The sequence below is a fragment of the Capronia epimyces genome (assembly GCF_000585565.1).
Source record: "Capronia epimyces CBS 606.96 chromosome Unknown aczIQ-supercont1.3, whole genome shotgun sequence".
NCBI classification, from domain to species: Eukaryota; Fungi; Ascomycota; class Eurotiomycetes; order Chaetothyriales; family Herpotrichiellaceae; genus Capronia; species Capronia epimyces.
The window spans coordinates 110,232-132,517 of record NW_006912906.1 but is presented as its reverse complement, the minus strand read 5'-3'; the positions used below and the strand labels follow the sequence as shown (position 1 = coordinate 132,517).

At 54.6% G+C, this 22,286-nt stretch overlaps 9 protein-coding genes across 9 annotated transcripts; 2 read left to right on the top strand and 7 right to left on the bottom strand.

Moving 5' to 3' along the window:
- Window positions 1-149: 149 nt before the first annotated feature.
- A1O3_03299 (uncharacterized protein) lies at window positions 150-1,827 on the top strand (the record flags this gene model as incomplete). The annotated part of the gene is made up of 3 exons (XM_007733437.1): window positions 150-230; window positions 312-1,110; window positions 1,193-1,827. 3 exons carry the CDS (start codon window positions 150-152, stop codon window positions 1,825-1,827), a joined length of 1,515 nt encoding a protein of 504 aa, XP_007731627.1.
- A 1,152-nt stretch (window positions 1,828-2,979) lies between these two features.
- A1O3_03298 (uncharacterized protein) lies at window positions 2,980-3,651 on the bottom strand (the record flags this gene model as incomplete). Its single annotated transcript, XM_007733436.1, has 1 exon — window positions 2,980-3,651. One exon carries the CDS (start codon window positions 3,649-3,651, stop codon window positions 2,980-2,982), a length of 672 nt encoding a protein of 223 aa, XP_007731626.1.
- A 955-nt stretch (window positions 3,652-4,606) lies between these two features.
- A1O3_03297 (uncharacterized protein) lies at window positions 4,607-5,865 on the bottom strand (the record flags this gene model as incomplete). The annotated part of the gene is made up of 2 exons (XM_007733435.1): window positions 4,607-5,731; window positions 5,794-5,865. 2 exons carry the CDS (start codon window positions 5,863-5,865, stop codon window positions 4,607-4,609), a joined length of 1,197 nt encoding a protein of 398 aa, XP_007731625.1.
- A 603-nt stretch (window positions 5,866-6,468) lies between these two features.
- Window positions 6,469-7,053, bottom strand: A1O3_03296 (uncharacterized protein; the record flags this gene model as incomplete). Its single annotated transcript, XM_007733434.1, has 1 exon — window positions 6,469-7,053. The coding sequence occupies one exon, from the start codon at window positions 7,051-7,053 to the stop codon at window positions 6,469-6,471; it is 585 nt and encodes a 194-aa protein (XP_007731624.1).
- A 361-nt stretch (window positions 7,054-7,414) lies between these two features.
- On the top strand, window positions 7,415-8,082 carry A1O3_03295 (translation initiation factor 1A; the record flags this gene model as incomplete). The annotated part of the gene is made up of 2 exons (XM_007733433.1): window positions 7,415-7,435; window positions 7,654-8,082. 2 exons carry the CDS (start codon window positions 7,415-7,417, stop codon window positions 8,080-8,082), a joined length of 450 nt encoding a protein of 149 aa, XP_007731623.1.
- A 638-nt stretch (window positions 8,083-8,720) lies between these two features.
- A1O3_03294 (DNA excision repair protein ERCC-4) lies at window positions 8,721-11,633 on the bottom strand (the record flags this gene model as incomplete). Its single annotated transcript, XM_007733432.1, has 2 exons — window positions 8,721-11,504; window positions 11,586-11,633. 2 exons carry the CDS (start codon window positions 11,631-11,633, stop codon window positions 8,721-8,723), a joined length of 2,832 nt encoding a protein of 943 aa, XP_007731622.1.
- A 439-nt stretch (window positions 11,634-12,072) lies between these two features.
- On the bottom strand, window positions 12,073-13,146 carry A1O3_03293 (uncharacterized protein; the record flags this gene model as incomplete). Its single annotated transcript, XM_007733431.1, has 1 exon — window positions 12,073-13,146. The coding sequence occupies one exon, from the start codon at window positions 13,144-13,146 to the stop codon at window positions 12,073-12,075; it is 1,074 nt and encodes a 357-aa protein (XP_007731621.1).
- A 603-nt stretch (window positions 13,147-13,749) lies between these two features.
- A1O3_03292 (uncharacterized protein) lies at window positions 13,750-15,646 on the bottom strand (the record flags this gene model as incomplete). Its single annotated transcript, XM_007733430.1, has 3 exons — window positions 13,750-14,902; window positions 14,953-15,526; window positions 15,580-15,646. 3 exons carry the CDS (start codon window positions 15,644-15,646, stop codon window positions 13,750-13,752), a joined length of 1,794 nt encoding a protein of 597 aa, XP_007731620.1.
- A 1,488-nt stretch (window positions 15,647-17,134) lies between these two features.
- On the bottom strand, window positions 17,135-20,417 carry A1O3_03291 (uncharacterized protein; the record flags this gene model as incomplete). Its single annotated transcript, XM_007733429.1, has 2 exons — window positions 17,135-17,390; window positions 17,440-20,417. 2 exons carry the CDS (start codon window positions 20,415-20,417, stop codon window positions 17,135-17,137), a joined length of 3,234 nt encoding a protein of 1,077 aa, XP_007731619.1.
- Window positions 20,418-22,286: the final 1,869 nt, after the last annotated feature.

Here is a 22,286-nt window from a genome sequence, read left to right as displayed (position 1 = left end):
GAGACGGCCCCCCTGATCCTGGACATAAATACTGGACCGAGAGCCTCTATTCAGTTTCCCCAGCATCTGCTCACTTCGCCGAGATCTCCATCTCATTGCCTATTCTTACGTTGAACGCGGTCGCGCAGCTTCCTTCCAGCACCGCTACTATGGGGCTCATCACGGTCAGAGGGCGAAACCTCTACCGATTGATGCAGTTCATCTGTGGCACCTCTTTCATGATGTACGGCGTGAGTACCACCACTACCACCAGACCCTTTCCCCAAAGACTCTATATCCTTTTTTATATCCTCTAAGCTGAGACGGAATAGTATGACGCCGGCGTTCTCGGAGGGGTCTTACTGCACCAACCATTTCTTGATGCCATTGGCAACCCTACAGGCGAATGGGTGATTCCGTGGATCTCAAGCTCGTACAGCCTGTCGGCATGTATCACCTGTCTGATCGTGGCAACCTTTGCATTTCGGATCGGACGGCGCGGTACAATCATCCTGGGCAATTGCGCTGCGGTCATCGGATCGATCATCCAGGCGACGGCCAACTCGGTGGCTCAGTTGACTGTCGGACGGATCATCACTGGCTTTGCCATTGGCTGCATCTCGAGTGCGGTTCCTACCTACCTCGCTGAAACCGGCGCCGAGATTGGTGACCGCGGGCCTGCCAACGCGCTGAACGCCAGCATGCTGATCGGGGGCATTCCGATCGCATATTGGATCGACTACGGCTTCACCAAATCAAACCGCCAGTTCTCCTGGCGGGTGCCGATCGCGTTCCAATGCATCTTTGCCGTCATTGCTGGATCCTGCATGTTCTTCCTTCCAGACACGCCTCGATACTACTACGCGAAGAACCGCCACGATGAAGGCGACGCCGCCCTCGTGCGCTTGCATGACGCCCCCCTCGACTCGGAAAAGGTGCAACTGACCAAGCGGGAAATCCTCTTCGCCATCGAGGCCGAAGACGAAGCAAAGTCGAGTCTGCACTGGAAGTTGTTCCTCACGTCCGGCATCATCGATCGGACTCCCATGAAGATCATTCGGAGATTGTGCATCTGCTTCTGGCTGCCCATGATCAGAGAGTGGATGGGGTCGAGCCTGATGGCATACTACAGTACGTGAAACCTCCCCAAGTTAGATGCACCGTCGTACAGTGTACGTGGGCAAGGGTCAATCATCTGACACGCGGCATGCAGGCTCCGTCATCCTCAGCCAAGTTGGAGCGCGCCCGTCGCTCGTGTCTCTACTCGCGGGGATCCTGAACATCTGTTTCGCGCTCGGGTGTGTTCCGCTGTATTTCACCATCGAACGGGTCGGCCGTCGCTCGGTGCTCATGTACGGCGCCATGGTCATGTCGGTGCTGATGTTGATCTTCACCGTCTTGCAAGCCGTGCCTGCCACGCCGGCGATCCAATGGGCCGGCATCGGCATCATCTTCGTCTTCCTCTTTGTCTTTGGCTATGCATGGCAAGGCTGCGTCTGGCTCTATGCGTCCGAGATTGCCCCGCTGGAGTACCGGCACATCGGCGGGGCCTTCACCGGCTGCGGCGAGTGGCTGATGACCTTCATCACCGTCTTCGCCGGGCCCATCGGCCTCACCAACGTGGGCTGGAAGTTCTGGATCTGGGTTCTTGCCGGAAACCTAGTCGCCGTCGCCTTTGTCTTCTTTCTCTGTCCCGAGACCGGCGGCAAGACCCTGGAGCAGGTCGACTTCCTGTTCTCCGCGGCGCCGTTTGTCTCCGCGGCCGAGAAACGACTCGACATCGAGGAGGCCTGGGTCGAAGGCGATGCCCAGGTCAAGGAGGTGGAGGAGGTGGGTGTGAAGGGATGATGAGGAGGTAGAGGAGGTGGGTGTGAAGGGATGATGAGGAGGTAGAGGAGGTGGGTGTGAAGGGATGACGATGACGAGGACGATGATGTGGTGAAAATCGGCCATGTTTTAGATGGCTGATGGATGAGCAGAAACATTCATTCGACCACATACACCTGCACCTGCACTTGCACGGGACGGGACAGCGATCATGGCCCATGACGACGGAGCAGAAGAGCAGCAATGTCGACCTAGATCAGAGATCAGAGATCAGAGATCAGAGATCAGAGATCATGAGTCCCTTAGGGCCTTCCTACCTAACATTAGATCTAGACTTGGAGCATTTCAAGCACAGTTTAGAATCAATAGACCAAGGAAAGAAAGAAATAAATCTACGTCGTGGGATTGATGAGCTTCGACGATACCAAGTGATCTATCTAGTCTAGCATACTTACTTAGTGTAACGGTTATACACACCAAGTAGCTAATTCACTCGTGAATTAGTTACTTCGTTCTTTTTGGCGACCGTCGTGGTGTAACGGTTTGGGCCAACCGTGACACTTAGAAGGGAGAAAGTAGAAGGCCCTGGAGTTCTGTTCATACCTCCTAGATACCTCTAGTGTATATATATAATATAACATGTATATACCTTACGTACTCTGATGCTCGGAAACTCAGATGCTTGGAGACTCAGAGACCCAGAGACCCAGAGACCCAGAGACTCCATTGAGTGACTCGAATATTGAGGAATACTATTTCAGGTACGTACGTAGTCAAGTAAGTATTCAGGAGAGGTCCAAGTACGTACCTAATCAAGTACGTATCCATGACAGGAGAGGAGTGTTAGAACAGGGCTTTTATGTTTCAGTCTCAAATTATGTACTCTTGATACATCTTTAAGGTATACTATACTGTACAGGTAATATAGACAGTCTAGTCTGCCTTTGTTCCATCTCTTGAAAAAGTCGTCAGAGGCAAGCACCTAGCTCCTCTGGGATCGACAAAACTCCAAAACAAAGCGTCTTCGCTTGGTAATTGTACCTGAACCCGGTTTTGGTTTTCCCGCCCGCTCGCTATGCAATGAATGGTGTAAAGGCGACAAATAAAACGCTTCAATGCAGATTCAGATTCAGAATTTTCCCGTCCCGGGGACATCTGTCTTCCTTCCTTTCTTTACCAGACAATGATCTTGATGCCGTCTTGGCCAGCAGTCCACGAGACCTCGTCAGTGTCTCCCTGAGGGACGATCTCGCCACCGTAGATCTGGCCTGCAATGCTACTGCAAGGGAAGAAGCCGTTGTTGGTGGCGCCAGGCCCAGATCCCTGCTCCCAGGTAGCACGTCCACCGACAACGAGATCGATGGAGCCGAGCTCCTGGTCTCGTAGGTTGCCGTTGGGCCAGGACGCGGCGTCCGCGGTGGCCGGTGCCAGAGAAGTGAAGATCTGGGTTTTCAGGGAGCCAGATGCCGAGGAGCCTGGGTTGGTCAGGTCGAACACCAGCTGGCAGATGTTTGACCCGTATTGAGTACCGACAGTGAAGGTGACCAGGGTGCTGATGTCGGCGCCGCCATTGGTCGGTGAGCGCGAGACCAGACCCTGTGCAGTATCGAAGTCAACCGCACCGTCTCTGCCATTGTATTGTGAAGTGTATTCGGGGTAAATGGTAGCAAGTGGTTGGCCGGATGTCCCCGTCGTCACAGGAGGAGTCGGCGTGGTAGTGTTCCAACTGCTTCTTGCCAGGTTTCGGGACGTGAGAGGAGCAGCATCACAGAGAATGAGGCTGCTGAGGACAACGCCCAAAGTAATGGCGAAGATGCTGCTGGATTGTCTGGATGACTTGGCCATTTTCTTTGAAATTGGATGACTTGGGGAATGTGTTGGTTGAGATGGCTAGAGTGGGATTGCTTTCGAAGGGCTGACTTGAATAGTTCAATCTCGAATTGTTTGACTTAGGATTGTCTTGAAGAAGGAAAGGAAAAGCAGACAGAAACAAAGGAAACAAGGACGGTCTTTTGTATGCGATGATGATGCAGATCAGTGGATTGTATGGAGAGAAAAGATATCTGGGGAGGCGGGAGAGAGGTGGTCCTATATAGATGCACGGGCCAGAGGGAGGCCTCAGGAGCCCTCAGAAGCCACATTCCGAGACCATTTCCACGAGGGACAGGGCTGGGATGGTCCAAGCAACTGGTCCGAGTGGTGATGATCGGGAGGCTGAAAATAACAATATGAACAATAATGCGAGTGGCTGTGCAGCTGGTACCATTCTGCGGGCTGCGCTGCCCTTCAGCCTCATACAATAATAAGCTGGACGTTGCTTGGCCTGCATCCTGCCCCCCTGGTGAGGCTGGGCCGCCAATGGCCGAAGCTGACGGCTGGAAGCATGCTGACCGCAGCAGTAGGGCTGAAGCTAGGACCATGCCCTTCGAGAATCTTGTTGATGATTTGCTGGTGAGGATGCCAGATCGACCCAAGATCCGCGAGTACAAGCCGAGAGGTGGATTCGACACCCAGAAACGCCCGCTGCGACAACCTGGCACTCTGCTTCCAGACCGTTCATTATGCTGTTCGAGATAGAGTCAGCGAAGCTGCTCGCTATCTGGAGTAGCCGCCCTGCGGATTTTCCTCCAGGCGGATGATTTGTACGCAACCAAGCAGCCCATCCGTTATCCTGCAGTCGAGGGAGTCGCAGCGTGCCACGCAATCGTCGGTTCTCTTGCGTCAGTCTGTCCCAGGGAGAGTGTCCTCATCCGACCATTGAACTGCATCCCTTCCATAGATCCTAGATCCTCGATCCTCGTCACAGCGCGACGTCTTCCATGTCTGTACCTTTTCTGTCTTCACCCTCGGCTTGATGGCTCTCCTCCACGGACGACGCTTGGTCGGTCTCTGTATCGTCCGAAGAGGCGGCTTCTTTACCCGTGGGTTCTTCCGTGTTTTCTGCTTTGCCTTCTGCCTCTTCGGATCCACTACTCTCTTCCCCATCCCCATCCTCATCCTCATCCACGTCGGCGGGGGTCGGTGGCAACTCTTTCTGTGGCGGAGAAGGCGGATGAAGTTCAGGTCCTGGCTCTCCACTCACGGTACTCTCTCGATCTGGACTATTGGGCGTTGGGTCTTTGGGTCTCTGAGGGATGCTGGCTTGCTGAGGAGCAGTTGCAGGAGCTGCTGGTGCACTTAAAGAAGACCGATTTCCGGAAAGAGATGGGTTCGACCCAACCTGTCGCTGTTTTGGATCGGCGTCAAGATAGTAACCACGAACGCCGATGATTCTGCCTTCTCTCTCACAACCTTCGACCCATTCGGGCCGGACAACGGGTATGTTCATCTCATTTGCCCTATCCCATTCACGCCCCCGGCCTTCTGTGCAGACAAAATGGGTGGTGTCGATTCTGACCGTGTCGACGATCCTCGCACCGATGCGCTGCACCGCAGCCTCCAGGGCTTCTCGGAGTTGTGACGGCAAGACTCCTGGGGTCACGGTGATGCCGGTCAGGTTGTTCATTGCATGTGTTTTCGCCGTCAGAGTATTACTCGTGTATGTGCCTCCGCTTGTCTTCAAGACTAGGTAGAAGGAGTATTCTGAATCCACGGCCAATCCACTGATTTTCGTGCTTGTCATCTCCAACGGCCTCGGGATGTTGCCTGCCTTGCTTCCATTTCGGTAAAGAGAGAGCGACCGGAGAGTTGTCGTGGCCAACTGGATAGGATCCCATTCAAGTACGAGCGACGTCTGCGTGGCATTTCGAAGTCGCAGGACCGGCGTGGCAGGGGAGTTGATGCCGTAGGTAGTCAAGATCTGGCTTTGGAGGGCAGCAAATGCCTCCCGTGTCTTCTCCTCGGCCTCGTGATTCTGAGTGACGGTGATGTCGACAATTGATCCTGAGTTGATGGAGGAGGGCAGCAGTATCGAAGGGAACTCTATCTACAATCATGTCAGTGTCAGAGCGGCGAGCCGGGACGACGTCGGTGCAACGCTCAGCATACCAGTCGTTTATCCTCCGTGAGCAGCACCGCGACTCCGGCGTCGACCTTGCCCACAGTCAGAGAAACCAGCATCTTGTGCTCGAATGGCAGATTTCTGCCCAAACAAATCGCGAGTAAAGAGTGACAAGGCGACCAAGGACGCAGCAGTCCGTGAAATAAAAAGAACGACGGGTCGGGTTGGTCGATGTGTTAATTAACAGACAGCGGGCAGAATGTCCCCTTACTCTGTACGGATACAGAGAACGGATACATACCAGGTTGCGCAGTCAAGCGCGTACCCCGGTCAGGTGCTTGTCCGTACACACCGGCAGGACTGACACGAAAGCAGTACGGCTGAGCAAATAGGCCGCACACGCACACTAACAAGTCGGTCAAGGAGGAGACCATTCTTCTACTCTACGCAACTCTCGAAGATATCTTGCGTCGCAGAATTGACTCTAGTTAATTGCACGAGAGAAGATTCTGTATCTGTAGTGTGGCGGCACCTAGATTGCGTCCTGGAAAGACAGATCTGGGCATGATCAGGATGAGGGAAGACGTATGTAGTGACGACCTCCCTCTATGGCATGGTAGACAATGCGAATCTCCAAGGCTCAGGCTATCTGAGTAAGGTCGAGGCGAAGCATTGTAGACCATCCAAAACCGTTCAGGGATCACCCTCCTGGATGAATGTTCCTACTCATTCCCATCCCATGTCGACCATGTCGACCGTCTCCCAGCTCTTTCCTCGACGCTCAACGCCGGGCTGGAAAGCCTGGGCTTTACTTTCTGAACTTGTTGTTGGAGTGCTCTGACCAGGATGGTGGACGAAGAAACAAGGTCGGCGTACTCTAGGGTAAGGCCGCTCTTAGCATAAGCATGGATCTCGACCGTGCCATAAAGCCCGACTCTGTATCCTTTGCCATCCTTAGGGCCATCGAGACTACGCCCATTCACATGGTAGCCATTGCTTCTCAGAGCGTCTGCAAAGGCATTTGCCCATCTGCGCTTCATACGGTTCCGCATCACCGCCATGGGGATTGTTTTGGTGCTCACACTTGAGATGACCGTCCATTTGAGCGTATCCGGCGCCACTTTCGAGTACTTGGCTAGCAGTTTGAATCGCCGTGGGTTGAAGCGATCATTGATGATTCTGGAATCTGGCGTGTTGGGAGCATGAAACGGCGCGAACCTTGCTTTGAGGCCATGGATACTGGGGGTTCGCAGCGGTGCAAGCACGAGCTCATTTTCCTGTCTCGAGATGTGCCGGGTCAAGGCCATTGCTGGTCATGACGATGGGGTGGGGGATCGGATGATCCGACAAGGTGAAGAATGGTGGTGTGGTGGAAGGAATCGTGAAGCCAAATGGTATGTAGGCCATTACCTATTTACTTGCACGATGAAGCTGCAGCGCAGCCACTGCAGTCGGCACACTTTACAAAACAAGACTTTGACTCATCGGGAAATTTTGCCCCACCAATTATTGACCACCAGCGTCAACTTCATATTTGCCCTTCAAATAAGGTATTTCTCTCTTTCGACCCTACTTTGATAAACCATAACGCATACTCTGTCGCTCCATCACTGCACTTGTTGCAGGCCGACATCGATAGTCCGGGTTTACCAGTGAAGCGCCGTCAATATGCCTAAGAACAAGGGAAAGGTGAGCAACCCGCTTCCGCACACCGCACACCGCACACCGCACACCGCACACCGCACACCGCACACCGCACACCGCACCCCGCCTGCACAGTTCTCACCTGCGCTGCAACCCCGCCTCTCGCACTGGTGGCGAGAACAGAGAATAGAGAACAGAGAACAGCGTTGCCGGATGAATTAGTCTTGTGACAATGAATGGAGCTAATCTCTCTTTCTGTACAGGGTGGCAAGAATCGACGTCGTGGCAAGAACGAAAACGACAACGAAAAGCGTGAGCTTACCTTCAAAGAAGAAGGACAAGAATATGCGCAGGTCCTGAAAATGCTGGGCAACGGGCGCCTGGAGGCGCTGTGCTTCGACGGCGAGAAGCGTCTGGCACACATCCGCGGCAAATTGCGGAAGAAAGTCTGGATCAACCAGGGCGACATTATCCTTCTCTCGCTGCGCGACTACCAAGATGAGAAAGGCGATGTGATTCTGAAGTATTCCGCCGACGAGGCCCGATCACTCAAGGCTTACGGCGAACTTCCCGAGAGTGCCAAAATCAACGAAACCGACACGTATGGCCACGAGGGCGTCGATGACAACGTCGAATTCGACGAAGATCGGGAAACCGACACGGACAAGGAAGTGGACATTGACGACATTTAAAAAAGCACAGCGTCCTCGTTGGATCGGGTATCGATTGGTCGAGGTTTCATGACGATCAGATTTCTGCTGCTGTACCAGCATTCACACAAATACAATGGTTCTGGGATGAATGGAGTTCGGGGATGGGTCAACATGACCAGTGCAAATGCCACTTTTCTTGCCATTGAATTTTCGTTCTCTTCTGATCATCACTACGTCGGTTGCTTGATTATGTGCCATTCTTTTCCTTTGCTTCGTCACGCCATAGTTGCGGGGTTGGTAAACGTGTCAACAGCCCTCCTGGTCCCTCCTGATCCCTCCTGGTGCCTCCTGGTACCTGGGTGTCAGCCACACGGCAAAGGGCACAAATCTGAGGAAGAAGACTGCGCCCGCCCGGCTTTGGACGGTGATCATTGTTCCCAAACCCGTGACTGTATGACCGTGTTCGTGCCGCCTTCAGTGTAGGGTCGGACTCTCTCTCGTTGCTGGGAGCTTCCGCCTCGGCCCCTAAAGCACCCCATGTCCACAGTGATCGTGGTCGCGTGGAGGCACTTTCAGCATTGTGCTCAAACTAATATGCGAGCACGCCGATTCTTCAAGCCCAACACGGTGGGTGGCCTGTGGGCGGCGTCGGTGACGGCGCATCGACGTGCCCTCGCCTAGTCCTCGTCTTCGAACACGCTCCTTGTGAAGAACCTCACGATTTGTCTACCGGCCTCTATTCCCACCAGAGAGTCTAGTTCTTCCAGACTCATGTTTGCCAGGTCCAAAACATTCTTGGTCTCGAGGTACAGCCGGCTGGCGTTTTTGGCGGTCACGCCTGGGATGGTCCTCAACAGATCCTGCGGGCCGGTGTTGAAGGTCTTCTCTTCGGGGTCTTCGTCATCGGCCAATCCGATCTGTACGGCACGGAGCGGGTCTGGTTCTTCTTGTTGCTTCTTGAGTTCTTCAAAGATCTCGGCCGTCTGATAAGGCGAAGATGACCAGATCACTTTGAGCCGGGGGAACGCAAGCGTGAGCAGGACTAGTTTGGATTGCAAATCCTTGGTCTCGGAATCCGGCATCTTCAGCGTCGACACCGAGGTCAGGTCGGCGAATGGATCCAAGGTAAAGGATTTGTTATGGTCGAACTCGATGAGGAGGAACGAGTACTTGTAGTATTGCAGCATGGTTTCCGCCTGGTTGAACAGCCTCCCGTTCTTGAAGGACGCGATCAAGTCCGGCACGGATTTGCGCTCCACGCAGATGCTGGGCGACAGCACATAGTCGCCAATCGTCAACTGGCATGGAACGATCTGCATGTTGCGCCCATGCAACAGACTCGGGAGAGCCGAGCGGAATTCGCGCACATCGACCACCACCGTCGGCGGCGCAGCGGTGGCTGCGAGTCGCCCGCCACCAGCAATGCGAGTGTTGACCGTTCGGAGAAAGGCCTCCTGTGGATCGATGTTGCTGTCAGTGAGGGTCACGGCCATGCTGCCTCGTTCCTTGATGAGTTTGGTGAACGCGTCCTTTTCGCGGCGGACGGCCGAAAGATACCTCTGCTCTTCCACACTTCCGCCATAGTACATGAAGTATGCACGAACACTCCTGTCCGAATGGCTGGATCGGTACACCTCCACTCGCCGGATAAAGTCGGCAGAGGGTGAGTACATGATAATGTATTTGGGCCTGAGCTCTTCGAGTAGCTGATCATCTTGATCTCCATCATAAGGGTGCACAACGACCTGATCATCGGGATCGTACAACTCAAAAAACCCTTCTCTAGCATCGTCCAAGTCGTCGACTATCACGTCTTCTTTCTGAAGTGACTCCGTTTCTGTTGGCCGCAATTCGGCGAGAAGACCAGCCACCTGGGCAGCTTTGTCTTCGACGGCGGCGACAGCGCCATAGGCGGTCCTTGAAGGATTGAAGCCCGCGCTTCCTCCGCCTCTGACGCGCCTTCGCTTGTTTGCAGGCGCTTTGCTGTTCAGTCGACCGGCCGCCGTGGTTCCCTTGATATCATTGAGGGATTTCTGGTTCTCAGTGAACAGGGAGGCGCTGACCTGGGCGAACGTCTTCCGCCATCCCAGATATTCTCGCAGTTTTCGTCGCATCATGAATTCGGCCGAACCCTTCTGTTCTTCTTCCTCCAATTCGTGGGGGGCGTGGCCACCGCCCATGTCTTGAGGTAGCGGTTTAACGTGCATGGTCTGCAAATATTCCCGCACCTGGCGACAAGTCCTCTGATCATTACACATGATCAACACGGTTTGATTTGAGTCGTCCCTGAGGGTGGGATTCAGATATGCGTCTGTTTCGATTTCTTGAAGAATTTCGGCCAGAACCTCCCACTTCGGCTGCTCTTCCAACACGGGGCTCAGAGAGTCTGGCAGTTTTGAGGTTGGCAAGACATTGCCATCTTCCACTTTCCCGCTGTACACTCTGTCCCTAGCAGACCGGAAGATCGTGGCGGCGGCATCCAGGAACAACCACGGCGACTGGTTCTGCCTCGTAGACCCAGGAGGAGGAGAGTGCGTGGCGAGGACGGTGTCTAAATACTTCAAAAGCGATACACAGTCGTAGCTGAGAAGCGAATGGAGGATGGACCTGAGGACCGCCAGATCATTGGCGATCTGTTTCGTCCGCCAGCTGACTCGGTGCCATACTGGGTCGAGTTGCCTCCGAACAATGGCGTCAAAGTTCTGATGAAGAGCCGAGTCAAGCGTCCAGTCGTCCATCTCCAGTCCAGTGTTCGCCTTCTTGAGTTCGGAAATGCTGACCTCGACACATTCCAAGACGGCGTTCTGAATCGCTTGCATAGCTTCGGTCATGGGCACTTCCAGTTCAATGACATCCGCTTTCTTCTTTCCCTCCAAGCTCTGTGCGATGGAGACGTGGAATCGGGGCCAAAGGGATGGCTTGCGTAAGAATAGGTTTCTCATCAAGCCCGCCAGCGGCGCATAGGATGATGCCAGAGGCTCTGGAGAGTCGCTGAAGGCCTTGAGGAACCCAATCTTATTGAACTGTCTGAAGATCCGCACAATGAACGCCTCAATGCTCGTGGCGACCACGCGTTCCGCATGAAGGACAACTAGACCAGTCACAGTCTCTGGGTCCAGAAGTTTCGACAGCAAGTCGACGATGAGAATACGGCTGGTAACAGAGACAATGCCGCCCTCGGAATAAATCTTCTCGCGGGTTGCCACGGTGGCTTTGTCAGTGTTGATGACGCGAAGACCTTTGGACAATGGGCTCCTTGAGATGGCATAGTGCTCTGCCAAAGCCTCCCCAATCCATTCATTCTCGCGGTCTTCTGCTCCAACGATGATCACAAGGGAGTTGCCCGCAGCATCGTACGAATGGAGTAGATTTGTGACAACCTTGAGAAGGGCCAGGCCCCGGGCAAGGATGACAAGAACATCTTCTCCGCGAAGGAGATGGTAGATTTCCTGCTGGAACTGCTGGAGAAGACGTTAGTCACGGTCGACGGCGAAAGCGACGGCGTCGTCGGGAGCAGCCACAAGAGTCCAGCAAATACTCACCAGAGGAAGCGAGAGCTTGACCGGCGGCTGAGAAGATGCCGCCGGCATGTTTACATTGTGCGATGGTGGATTTCGGGTTGGGAATCAATTGATGCCTGGAGGGAGGCGACGTGCAGCGGAGCGTCAAACATGATATATGTGCATATCGGCTCGTATGTTTTGCCCTAGAATCGGGTTAACCATTACACCACTACCGCATTACCCAGTGACCGCCCTTGTTCCTATCAAAGGGGGAGCCCCTAATCAGACTATATAGGTGTGCCTATACCAGCCTTCTGGCAAGGCTGGAATGCCAAAGTTAGTGCCTAAGTTCGACAAGGCGACAACCTTCTACTAGTTAAGTACCTAATTACCTCAGCTAAGGTATAGAAAGGTATCTAGGTAGAAGGTAGCTGGTAGGACCTAGGTAGGTAGGTAGGTAGGTAGGTAGGTAGGTAGGTACATGATGCACTCCAGACGTTGCCTGCTTCGCCTGTTCTCACCCCTACTAAAAGCCACCACCAGCCGCCATCTCCTCCGTCTCAGCACGGCTTTTGTCTCCTCTACCCTCGTCACCGTCCTCGTCATCTTCTTCATTCCGATATGTCTCGTCCCAACCGCGGCGGTAGATTTCCAAATCCCTCTTGAGCATTTCGAGCTCCCTGGCCGCTGGGGTCACGGCCATGTAATCCTTGTCCATTGCCCTCACTACTCGAATCAGTTGTCCATACGAATCCTGCACGTGTCGCTTCAATGTCAGCGCCAGCTTCCATTGTTCAAGGATCTGGCGGTCCTCGGGACCAGAATAGTCCTCATCATCGGAGTAGGATCCGAATGGGCTGTTCGGGTAGGAGGACAAGCTGTGCTTGTCGGTGGGTGCGCGGAGACGTGATTGGGGGAGTTTGGCCTGGTACAACGCAGTGACGCGCTCAATCACCTCTCTCTGTAGTTCCGAAAACGTGCGCAGATCTGGTATGGTGGCCTCATAGGTCATGTCCTCACGGATAGAGGATTTCCACGCATCCTGACCAGAGGTGCCACCGTTGCCGTTGTCGCTGTTGTTCGTATTGTCTCCTGGAAAACCGCCTTGGTCTTTTCTTCCCGCATTGTCTTTGCCTCCCTTGCTCCGAGGCCTAAGGTATCGCTCGCTGTTTCGAATCTTTCTCTGCCAGGCCCGGTTGATCAGGTCAAGGTCGGCATACGTAGAGAGAGCCCTCGTTTCTTTCTGAAATTCGCGGTAGAATCTCTTGAAGTAGTCGATCGACCGCGTCAACGTAACCCGGAGCTTGCGGGCCGCGGTGCAGAATGGAAGGGAGTCCTGCGTCTCATAGTGAACAGGAGGGGGACAAGCAGCTGGTCGTTGTCGTGAGTGAGAGCCACCGGGATGGTGGTGTTGCCCAGCGGCTTTGCGATGCTCGGGTCGTTTGCGGTTTGCTCCTGCGTCCCCTTTCGGACGGAAAGGCAAAGGCGTTGGTTCATTGCCACCGTGCTCCCAGCCGCCATCGACGTCGACACATTCCGCTCTGATGGCGCCGTAGCTGACATCTTCTTGCCCATACTCGCCACCCCACAAGCCTCCCATAGTCAAAGATGAGCTGTAAGACAAGATTGGAGCAGAGACTTTGGAGTGTTTAGACCTGATAATACCGAACCGGCTGACGCTGTAGACAATTCCCTTGCGATTCGTGAATCGTATTTGTCCATTTGACGGCATCGCGACCCAAAAGATTGTAAGATTGGAGAACATGCATGAACAAATGATGAGAATTAAGATATCAGCATGACATGGACCAAGTTGCAAATTAGCAAGCAACTGGAGGGCCTGACAAACCGGCAATGGCAAAACAGCACATAGAAATTGACATTTGTTTGCCTAGACTCTTACGTTTGCCCGTCTCATACAGCTGCCTCTAATATTGAGGTATAGTCCTCCAAACATACATTCGTGCGGGACAACGACCATTGGACCGTAGAGTTTTTCTCATCCAGCAACTGTTTCCACTGTGTTCCGGATTTGCATCTTCCATTTCTGAATCGTGGGTATCTCTGCATTCCAAGGATGTGTCGTAACGTCATATCATCATAATAAATCTGAGGCTCGCCAAATTCAATCGAGACCACTAGTCCTAGTTGCGATCGACAGTACCGAGTACGTGCAAAGGGACGGTCTCTTACTTCCTAAACATCACCTCGGGGCATATTCTGGTTTTCTGAGCTTGCTGACAATGGGGGGTGGTCCATCGTCGTAATCGGGATATGGAGGTCGGGAGGCTCCGTTCAACCTGGCAGGAGAGGGATGCGGGCGGGGGCGTGTAGAATAGACAGGCTCATTGATCGGAGTCTTCGGCGGTCTTGGTGGTGGCTCTGAAGAACTGTATGTCGAAGGGGCAGGTGACGGCTGGTATAGGATCCTGTCATCCTTGCCGCGATACGGCAGATCACTGGATGACCTTGGTGGTGTCGACTCTCCTGGAACCAACGAGAACTTATCTTGAGACGAAGCAAGCACATCGTTCGGATACGGGGGATTGCCTGGTACTCGGTGCTGCTGAGGCGGTGTGTTTGGCATTGTGTCGTCGGCAGGTAGCTCCACAGCCCCGGGATGGGATGGAGCAACACGAGGAGAGGCTGGAATGTTCCTTTGCCGGTGTGACCAGCTGGAGTCTCGACTGTGTGTGTCTGAGTGGTGCTCTTGACGCCTCTTCATGAGCTCGATCTTGGCCATTTTGACTGCCGCATCGACAAGCATCCTCTGACTGGTTTCTTCTCGAATATATTTTCTGGTGTTGGTCGTCATTTCGCTGAGATGTTGCCACTCGTTCATCGCGTAGCCACCGACTCCGACCGAGACGTTGAGCCTGTAATAGTTCTCGACAGGAACCCTGCGCTTGGCCAACTCGGACTTGAGCATCTGGTGATGGATCTCCTCGCAATCTTCAATCTTGGCCATAAGGCGACGCCGTGCTTCGGCAAATGCGCCCAGGCCGCCTCCAAGAAAGCCTTCCCACCATTCGTGCTGCCTCCCGTCGGTCCCCTCAGGCCGCTTCCCAGTACCGATACTGACAAAAACACCCACCTCCCTACCCGGCCACTCATTGACGGTGGCTTCTTCAAGCAGCTGCGGTGCCGGATTGTATTTACCAGCCCCTTCGTCATGGAAGATGGAGTGCCCAATCTGGATGGGTTTGAATGCCAATCCTACAGCCGACGTAGCCCGACCGGCTTGCCATATCGTGCAGTTGAACTCGGGAGCCGGCTCTTTTCTCGAGTCGTAACTCCGCAGGAGGACGGAAGAACCGGTCCGTGGATTTGTTCCTTGATAGACAGCCGTTACCGCACTATTACTGTCAGTCTGTTTCGGTGTGGATGACAATGGCCCAACACTTACGTCTTGGTGCGATTTTCGCGCCCGTCGTATAAGCTGGCATTCGCGTTGCCCCAAGCGGGAACGGAAGGTGAGATGAGAGAGTTTCGGGGGTTGACTGAACTTGAGACCGAGTTCCCGCTCCGAACACTCATGGATCTCCTCACGGCGACAGCGCTGGTGGCACTCACCGGGCTGCTCAAATCTTGGAACTCTCTCCCGCCCGTGGCGGTTCCATCGTTTCCTTCGTCTTCAAAGACTGTGTGGGCACGAACGCACTCTTTGATAGCGTCTTCGAGTTTTGAAGCCTTGAACAAGGTCTGCTTGTACGGAATACCGGCAAAGGTTTTGTCGGTCTCGAACACTCTCCTGGTCATTCTCCCATAGACGTCCATACATGTTTCCAGATCCATGCGCAGTCGGCCAAGCATGATGGCGATGAGTCCACCTGTTCCAGTCCCGCCAATAAGGTCGAAATAGTCACAGGGCTTGGGGGTCGCATCTCGGCTGGGAGGTCGGCCTTCGGTTTCGACGTAGACCCGATGCATGAGCTCTTGGAGGATGATGAGCATGGAGTAGCCGCGCACTCCTCCACCGTCTGTCGTTGAGGTCAGCGTATCAGGTCATGTACTTAAGTTGGTCTCGACGTACCCAGAGATAAAATGCGCAGTGGCGGACCCTTGGTGGTGTCCTTCCGGCGCAACTGGTTCTGCTCCATGCCGGCGGACAAGTCTGTTTAGGTGGTGAGAAGAGGCGGGAACAGTGGTTAGGAGAATGAATGCCCTGAGAGGCAAATGGATGGCTAGACGCCAAGAGAGGCGAAGAGATGTCTTTGTCTTTCAGGTGCAGTAGTAGTGCAGCTGGGCGTGGACGAACTTGGGAGCTGAGGGGCAAGAAGGGTCTCTCTCGCATGCCACCTTGGACTTGGGCTGCCGATGCTTCTGGAAACGTTGATTATTATACTCGGTAGTAGTAAATAATGGGTGAGACCTGCATGAGGACATGCACATGAACCGGCGCCTTTTCAAGCTCTGTTCCAGCACCAGCATGCTGTCTGACTGGAATTACATAGCGGCTGAGCGGCTACCGACGCGCCTTAGCCCGTGACTGACAGCCCGCCGGGTGACGTGTTCCTGGCTCGTTTGCAGTAACCGAGTCCGTCCAGGACAGGCAGGGATCATGATGTACATTAGGTACGTACTCCATAATCCTCTATAACTCCGTACAGTGCATGCTTCTACTGTAGACGTCCGTCGTCCGCAGCTCAGCCACAAATCTGCATCTTGTCATGTCATTCATTCATGTGTGATGCCGATGCCGACGCCGACGCCGACCTCCACCATCTTATGCAAGGCTAAGGCTTGTCTGCTGCTCCTCCCAGCCTTCCTCAGCCTTCCTCAGTCCCCCTCAGCCTCTGAACGGACATATGGCCGTGCCGTCGCGCCCCTCCCAAAAAACTTCCGTCTCAAGCTGCAAGTGCTGGCGGTGGGCAACGAAACCGTCCCTAGTCACTGTACGGAGTACTGCGTACTTACCATCACCCCCGGCCGTGACACGACACCAGTGGCGGAGACCAACGCTAAGACTGAGGCTGAGCAAGTGACGAAGAGTCGGTGATTGATATCTTGGCTACAAGAACGACCACCTTCACATCTCGCGTTGTTATTTCTGTGGTTATGGTAGTAGTACATGTTTTATCTTCCCTATTAATCTGACCCCCAGATGACCCTGAAACATCCCCGCTTCCGTCTCTTCCGTCCCCGTCGAGTATAGCCAAGGAAATCAAAAGGGAAATGACAAGCGCTGTTACCATATACAACAAAGGGGATATCTCCTGAAATTCTGCAGACACAACCGTCGCCAAGCCAGCCGTCAGTGCCGTATTCCTCTGTAACAATGTTCTTCGGGGGGTGAGCGAGCCGTGTCCTTCGTGTCGTAGTTCCTCCCGCCATCCTCACTCCTATGGCAGGGTGTCGGCAGGCGACATTGACCAAATGGCTGGCAAGAGCAAGGCGGCCTGTAATAATGAAGAAAATTCCTCCCAGTTGGCCGTATCGATATCATAAACTCCATGGAATGTCTGGGAAAATGCTGGTTTGAATGCTGAACGCTTCGACGAGACCGCCGCTAAATGGGGGGAATTTTAAGAAAAGTCAACTTGGATCAAATCTCGCAATACCTGGCTAGTTTCTTTTCAGCCTCGCCTTCATCGGCTAGAAAAACTTGAAGAGGTGCTAGGCGGCATTTGCGACGGTTGGGTCTGAGAGGGGAACACTTTGCTTCGAACGTGCTCCAGAATCTTCAAGTCTTTGGCCAGAATGGGTGAGATGCTCTCATTCTCTCGTAGGATGCTAACTGTGCGGTTGTGTAATCGTTTGAGAGTGGCCGCATCCACCAAGGCGTGCAATCGCGGGTGCGGTGAGGTATATGTGGCATAGAGCACCAGCATGTTCCCGAATTGTCTGCATCTGTCAGCATGCTTGGATTGAACCAGGAGAGTGTGCCACTTACGCATGAGCCGTCCCGAAAATGTTGGTAACAACTAGGCGGCGGGGCACTTTGTCAAAAACCGTCGTGCTACGAATGGCGGCCTGGATGCACAGTTTGGCGCCACGCAGCAGGTCGTCGATTTCCACACTTCGATCATTGATCGACCACCCCTGAGCAGGAGGCCGCGGTAAACCCGAAGGTGAGGCAAACTCACTCCCCAGGCCGTAACTGGCAGGCGACTCCAGCGGCCGGTCTCGTTGCATTCCCTCTGCTTGTTGAAGAGCATACTGCACCGCCGGCCTCCAGATGATGTATTTGGCTCCATAGTATTTGCCTCGCATCCGCGCAACATTGATGTTGGGGCTCTCGTGGTCCTGGTCATCCCAATCCCAATCATTCAGCATCTTTCGCCAGTCTTCCAGATTCTCGTCCAGAATCGCCATGATGGTGGCGCTTGGTTTCGACTGCGGGTCTTTCGATGCGCGGTACAACGTCGAATGGATGCTATTCATGGTCAACCGTAGCTGAATCTGGTACGAGTAATAGCGCAAGATATCCTCCGAGGTGTTGGTTTCGGGAATCGGTTCCAGGGTGAGATCGGTGGGCATTTCCTTGTGGTGAGAGCTTTCATATCGTGTGATGCCACTTAGGGGGAGCTGCATCTCCGCTGCAATGTCGCTCTCCAGCTGCAAACATGACCAGAAGGCAAAGTTGATCAAGTTACGGCGGACAGGATTCATCGTCGACAACAAGTACGGCGGCGACTCGATGACAATCTGAATTGCCACGCAAGCTTGATTGATGTAGGAGTAACTGGGAATGATGCGCGCCAGCTGTCCCATGTACAACCCGGCCAAGAGATAGGCTTGGATGTGTGAGAGATCATGGCCCCCCGGTTGCTCCCCCAGAATGACAGTGGCTTTGGCAAAATACGCCAGTCCAGGCATGGTGTCCATGTTTTTGGCCCGTGGATTGGCGGGGCTGAGATATCGGTCACCGCTTATTCCATTGAGATTTGTTTGAGTATTGAACGGAGAGGTAGGAGCCGACATGGGCACAGGTGGCAAGGGTAGATCCGAGTACAGCGTGTTGTTGTATGGTGTTGAAGTCCGCACACTGGTCGTCGGTGCCGGTCCGGGCAAGGGATCGCGATGTGCTGTGATCTTCCCCAGGGCCATGACAAGTAGCACAACGGCATTGTCCATCGAATGCTCGATTTGCGGCGGACTGGACTGAACCGGCACTCGCGTGGAAGTGCGATTAGCGAAGCTGCCTTGGGTGTTGAGTTCCTCCATGGAAGTGGGCGAGTCGGTATTCTCCCGCTTTCGTTTGGTGCCTATGGCCGTGGCCACTGGCTGCGCGGCCCGCGAGTTCCAGCTGTACTTTCGCTTGAAGGACTGGATCATGTTGCGCAAGGCCCTCGGGTGGAGAAAGGGGTGAAGAATGTGGATGTTGTCTAAATAGCTCTTGAAATAGCGATCCACTGCCTCGGAATCAATCATGAACCCGCCATGAGGACTCGATGCCGGTGGCTGAGGGATCTGGCCACTGCCCCAGACGCCGTACGGTGACGATGATATTTCATCATCTATGCGCCGCCCATCTGACGAAGAACTGCCCGCCGGACTTGACGCACTCTCACGGCCGTCGCCTTTGCCATCGCCCTCGCCGGAGCCGTACAGGCGTAATAGGCCCCGACTTGTCTCCTCGTCCATGACAAAGGAAGGTGTAATGCCATCAGGAACGAGAGCATTGATCGCTGGCCAAAAGAGCAAATTTTGAGCCGCCGTCGTGTGCTTGGGGGGCATGGAAAAGTCCATGGAATCCGTATCGGCATTGGAAACGTGGCTTTTGAGCTCAGGTCTTAAGGCCTGGCTGGGAACTCGCGACATGGACATCCCTTCAACACTCTTTTCCCTTTGGCGGCCGAAGACGAACGAGGTAGGCTCGTTCGGGATGGCCACTCTGGTGGGTGCTTGGACTTGGGTGAACCTGGGTCTCTGCTTTTCGGGCGTCTCCGCCCCTCCTCCTCCCGCCGCTTGGACCGCACGGACTTTGTCCAGGGCTGCGAGCAACAGATTTATCTTTTCATCCTGGGCCTTGGAGTTCTCGACCAACTTCTTCATATCCTCGCTCAAATTCTCCAACTGGGTGGTGATGGCGAGGACTTGTTTCTCCGACTTTTGAGGAGGAATTTCTCGGTAGGAGCACTTCAAGCCGTTTTCCTTGCAGTGTTGACATTCCGGCCTCCCTTCGTCACACTTCGCCTTCCGTTGGCGGCAGGAATCGCATGCCTGTGCTGCTCGAACAGGTTTGCGTCTTTGGGCTGCGCTGTAGGCGTCGTAATAATAGCCGGCTGGCGGCTGGGGAGGCGGTCCCGCGGAGGGTGGCCCGTACTGCGGCGGTGGCCCAGCAGGCTGACCCGGCATCATTTCATGGCCTGTCACGACGTGAAGCGGCGCCGGGTGAGTTCCGTTGGGCTGGTTCTCGGGGCCCGAATACGCATGACGCGGTCTATAGTCAACAGGGCTCGGCGAATAGTATGGAGGCTCGTGGGGCTGGCTATTCACAGGGTGATACTGGGGATGATGAACTTCGGCGGGCGATCTCGATGGCCCTGACACGCTTCCTGGGCGTCCGTAAGGTCCTGGATCGGGAGGATAACCTGGCGTCTCCCGCCCGGGAGGAGGAGGAGGAGGTGGTGGTGGTGGAGGCGGCGGATACGATTGAGGCGGAGCTGGATACGACGACGGCGGGTGCGAGATGTCTGGAGGAGGTGGGCGATGGTCAGAGTGGTCACTGTAAGGCGAAGGCGTTGGATTCCATGCCGGGGCTGGCGGTGGCATCGCTGACCCTGGAGGTGGAGGCAGAGCCGGAGGAGGATAGCTGTGTAACGGAGGGGTTTCGGCTGGCGGCATACGGTGGATAGGATTTGGTGGCGGAGGAGCGTAAGGATTGGATCGATCGTGCTTCAAATCCACGTCACCCATTTCCGCCATTCTCAACCTTGGATCCCGTGTGTAGCAAACAAGCCCGTACCTCCCTCGTCTCTATACCCAAGGACACGTAGCACAACAAATGCGGCATGACCTTATGCACCAGAGAAGCGGGACGCGCAATCAACAGGAAGGCTCATGGCAAACGGGTGTCCCTCCCAGCTCCCGTGCAGGTAAGCTTGCAGAGATCCCGTCGGCGACCGCAACCAAGGCGAACAAAGCAAAGTCGGTCAGGTGGCCAATGGCTGGGTCGACCGGGGCAGAACAGCGGCGTGTTCTACCGTCGCAATCAGTCGGCTTCTCTTGGGTTGATAGCGAACCCGCAGGGCTGCAGCACCGATCAGACAGGCCCGGTCACAACTCGATGGTGGATGGTGGATGAGCGGGACAGAGGTTGGCGACGGCGGTGAGGACGGTCACTGTCGATTGGCAAACAACAAACAAAAACCACCGGCCCAAACGACAAGGAAAAAGGTCAAGCGATCAGAAGTATGAACCGATGATGCGAACCAGGCCTGGTTCCAAACCGGGGGACTGGATTGTAAAGAATTGAGCTTTGGTCGACGTGTTGCTGAGCTCCAGTAGAAGTTCAAGAGCGCGGGGTCCGGCGGAACGTCCAGCTTGCGGCCAATGCGCGCGATTCGAGGAAGCAGCTCGGCAGCGCAGTCGCAAAGAAGGAGTTATTTGATATAGTAGGCACAACGGCAACGGCAGCAGCAGTCTGGTCTGATCTGGCCTGGATTGGACTTGATCGCTGGGTGTGACTTGTGATTGTGATGGAATGGAACAAGAAGATGCGCCGAGTGCGGTTTGTGCCGTAGTGGTTGTGGTTGACACGCCTCGGAGAAGCGGTGGGGATAAAGTCCGAGGCGGAATTATGAGGCAACCAAGTGGACGGGTACGCAGCCAGGGTGCTAGGTTGCCAGTTCGGGGTCTGGGTCTGGGTCTGGGTCTTGGGTCTGAGTGTGATCAGCGGCCACGACCGTTGGAGGTTACTGTACGAGTACAAGAACAGGGCGAAGGAAGGCTTGCAAGTTGCAACAAAAGAAAAGGACGGGTCTAAGTTCGCAGGTGCCGATCGCGGGCGGGCGGGCGGTCGGTCGGCCAGTCGCTCGGGTAGGAAGGAATCGCGGTGGGATGGATATTCTCTGTTAGTATGTAGTGATGGGTCTGGTCTTGACTCTTGAGATGTTCGACTCGGGAAGGTCGGTAGACACTAAAAAGCTCCAATGAAGCCAGGCAGCGCAGTAGCTGGTAGGGAGGCTGTAGAGGACCGGATTGGCGGCTTGGGACAGGCGGAGGAGTGGGTTTGGGGGGAGGGTTGGCACTGACTCGCGCTACTGAGTATGTACTGACGAACCTGCGTTGCGCGGTGAGGCCCAAACGGGGTTGTTGGGCTAGCTGTACTCCGTATGTCTGTCCCTGGCTTGCGTGGGAGGAGTGAGGCAAACTTGAACGGAGCAGAAAGGATCGGCCCTGGAACTCTAGAGCTGAGGGTGGCTTGCTAACGCCTGTTAGCGCGTGCGCCTCCTAGCTGGCAAGGCGAGACAAACCCAAGAGAATGGTAACCAAGTAGAGCGGCTTGAGACGGCTCCTAAGGCCGCAGGCTGAGGCCTAAGGACCTAAGGGCCTAAGGATATGACCCCGTCAGGGAGTAGGCGGTGTCCGAGGCTGGTTTTAGCCAGGTGGGCGAATGAGGGGCTAGTTGCAAATGGTGAAGCAAGCAGTGGACCTGCAGCGGACCCGATCAGCGAGCGGCGAGAGAGTGAGTGTTCATCATGCGTGCAGTGTGCTTTGATGGAGACAGAGACGGAGGCTGCCAGTGGAGGTGCTGGAGGTGCCAGGGAGAGAGGAAGTTCGAAGTTGGCAGTG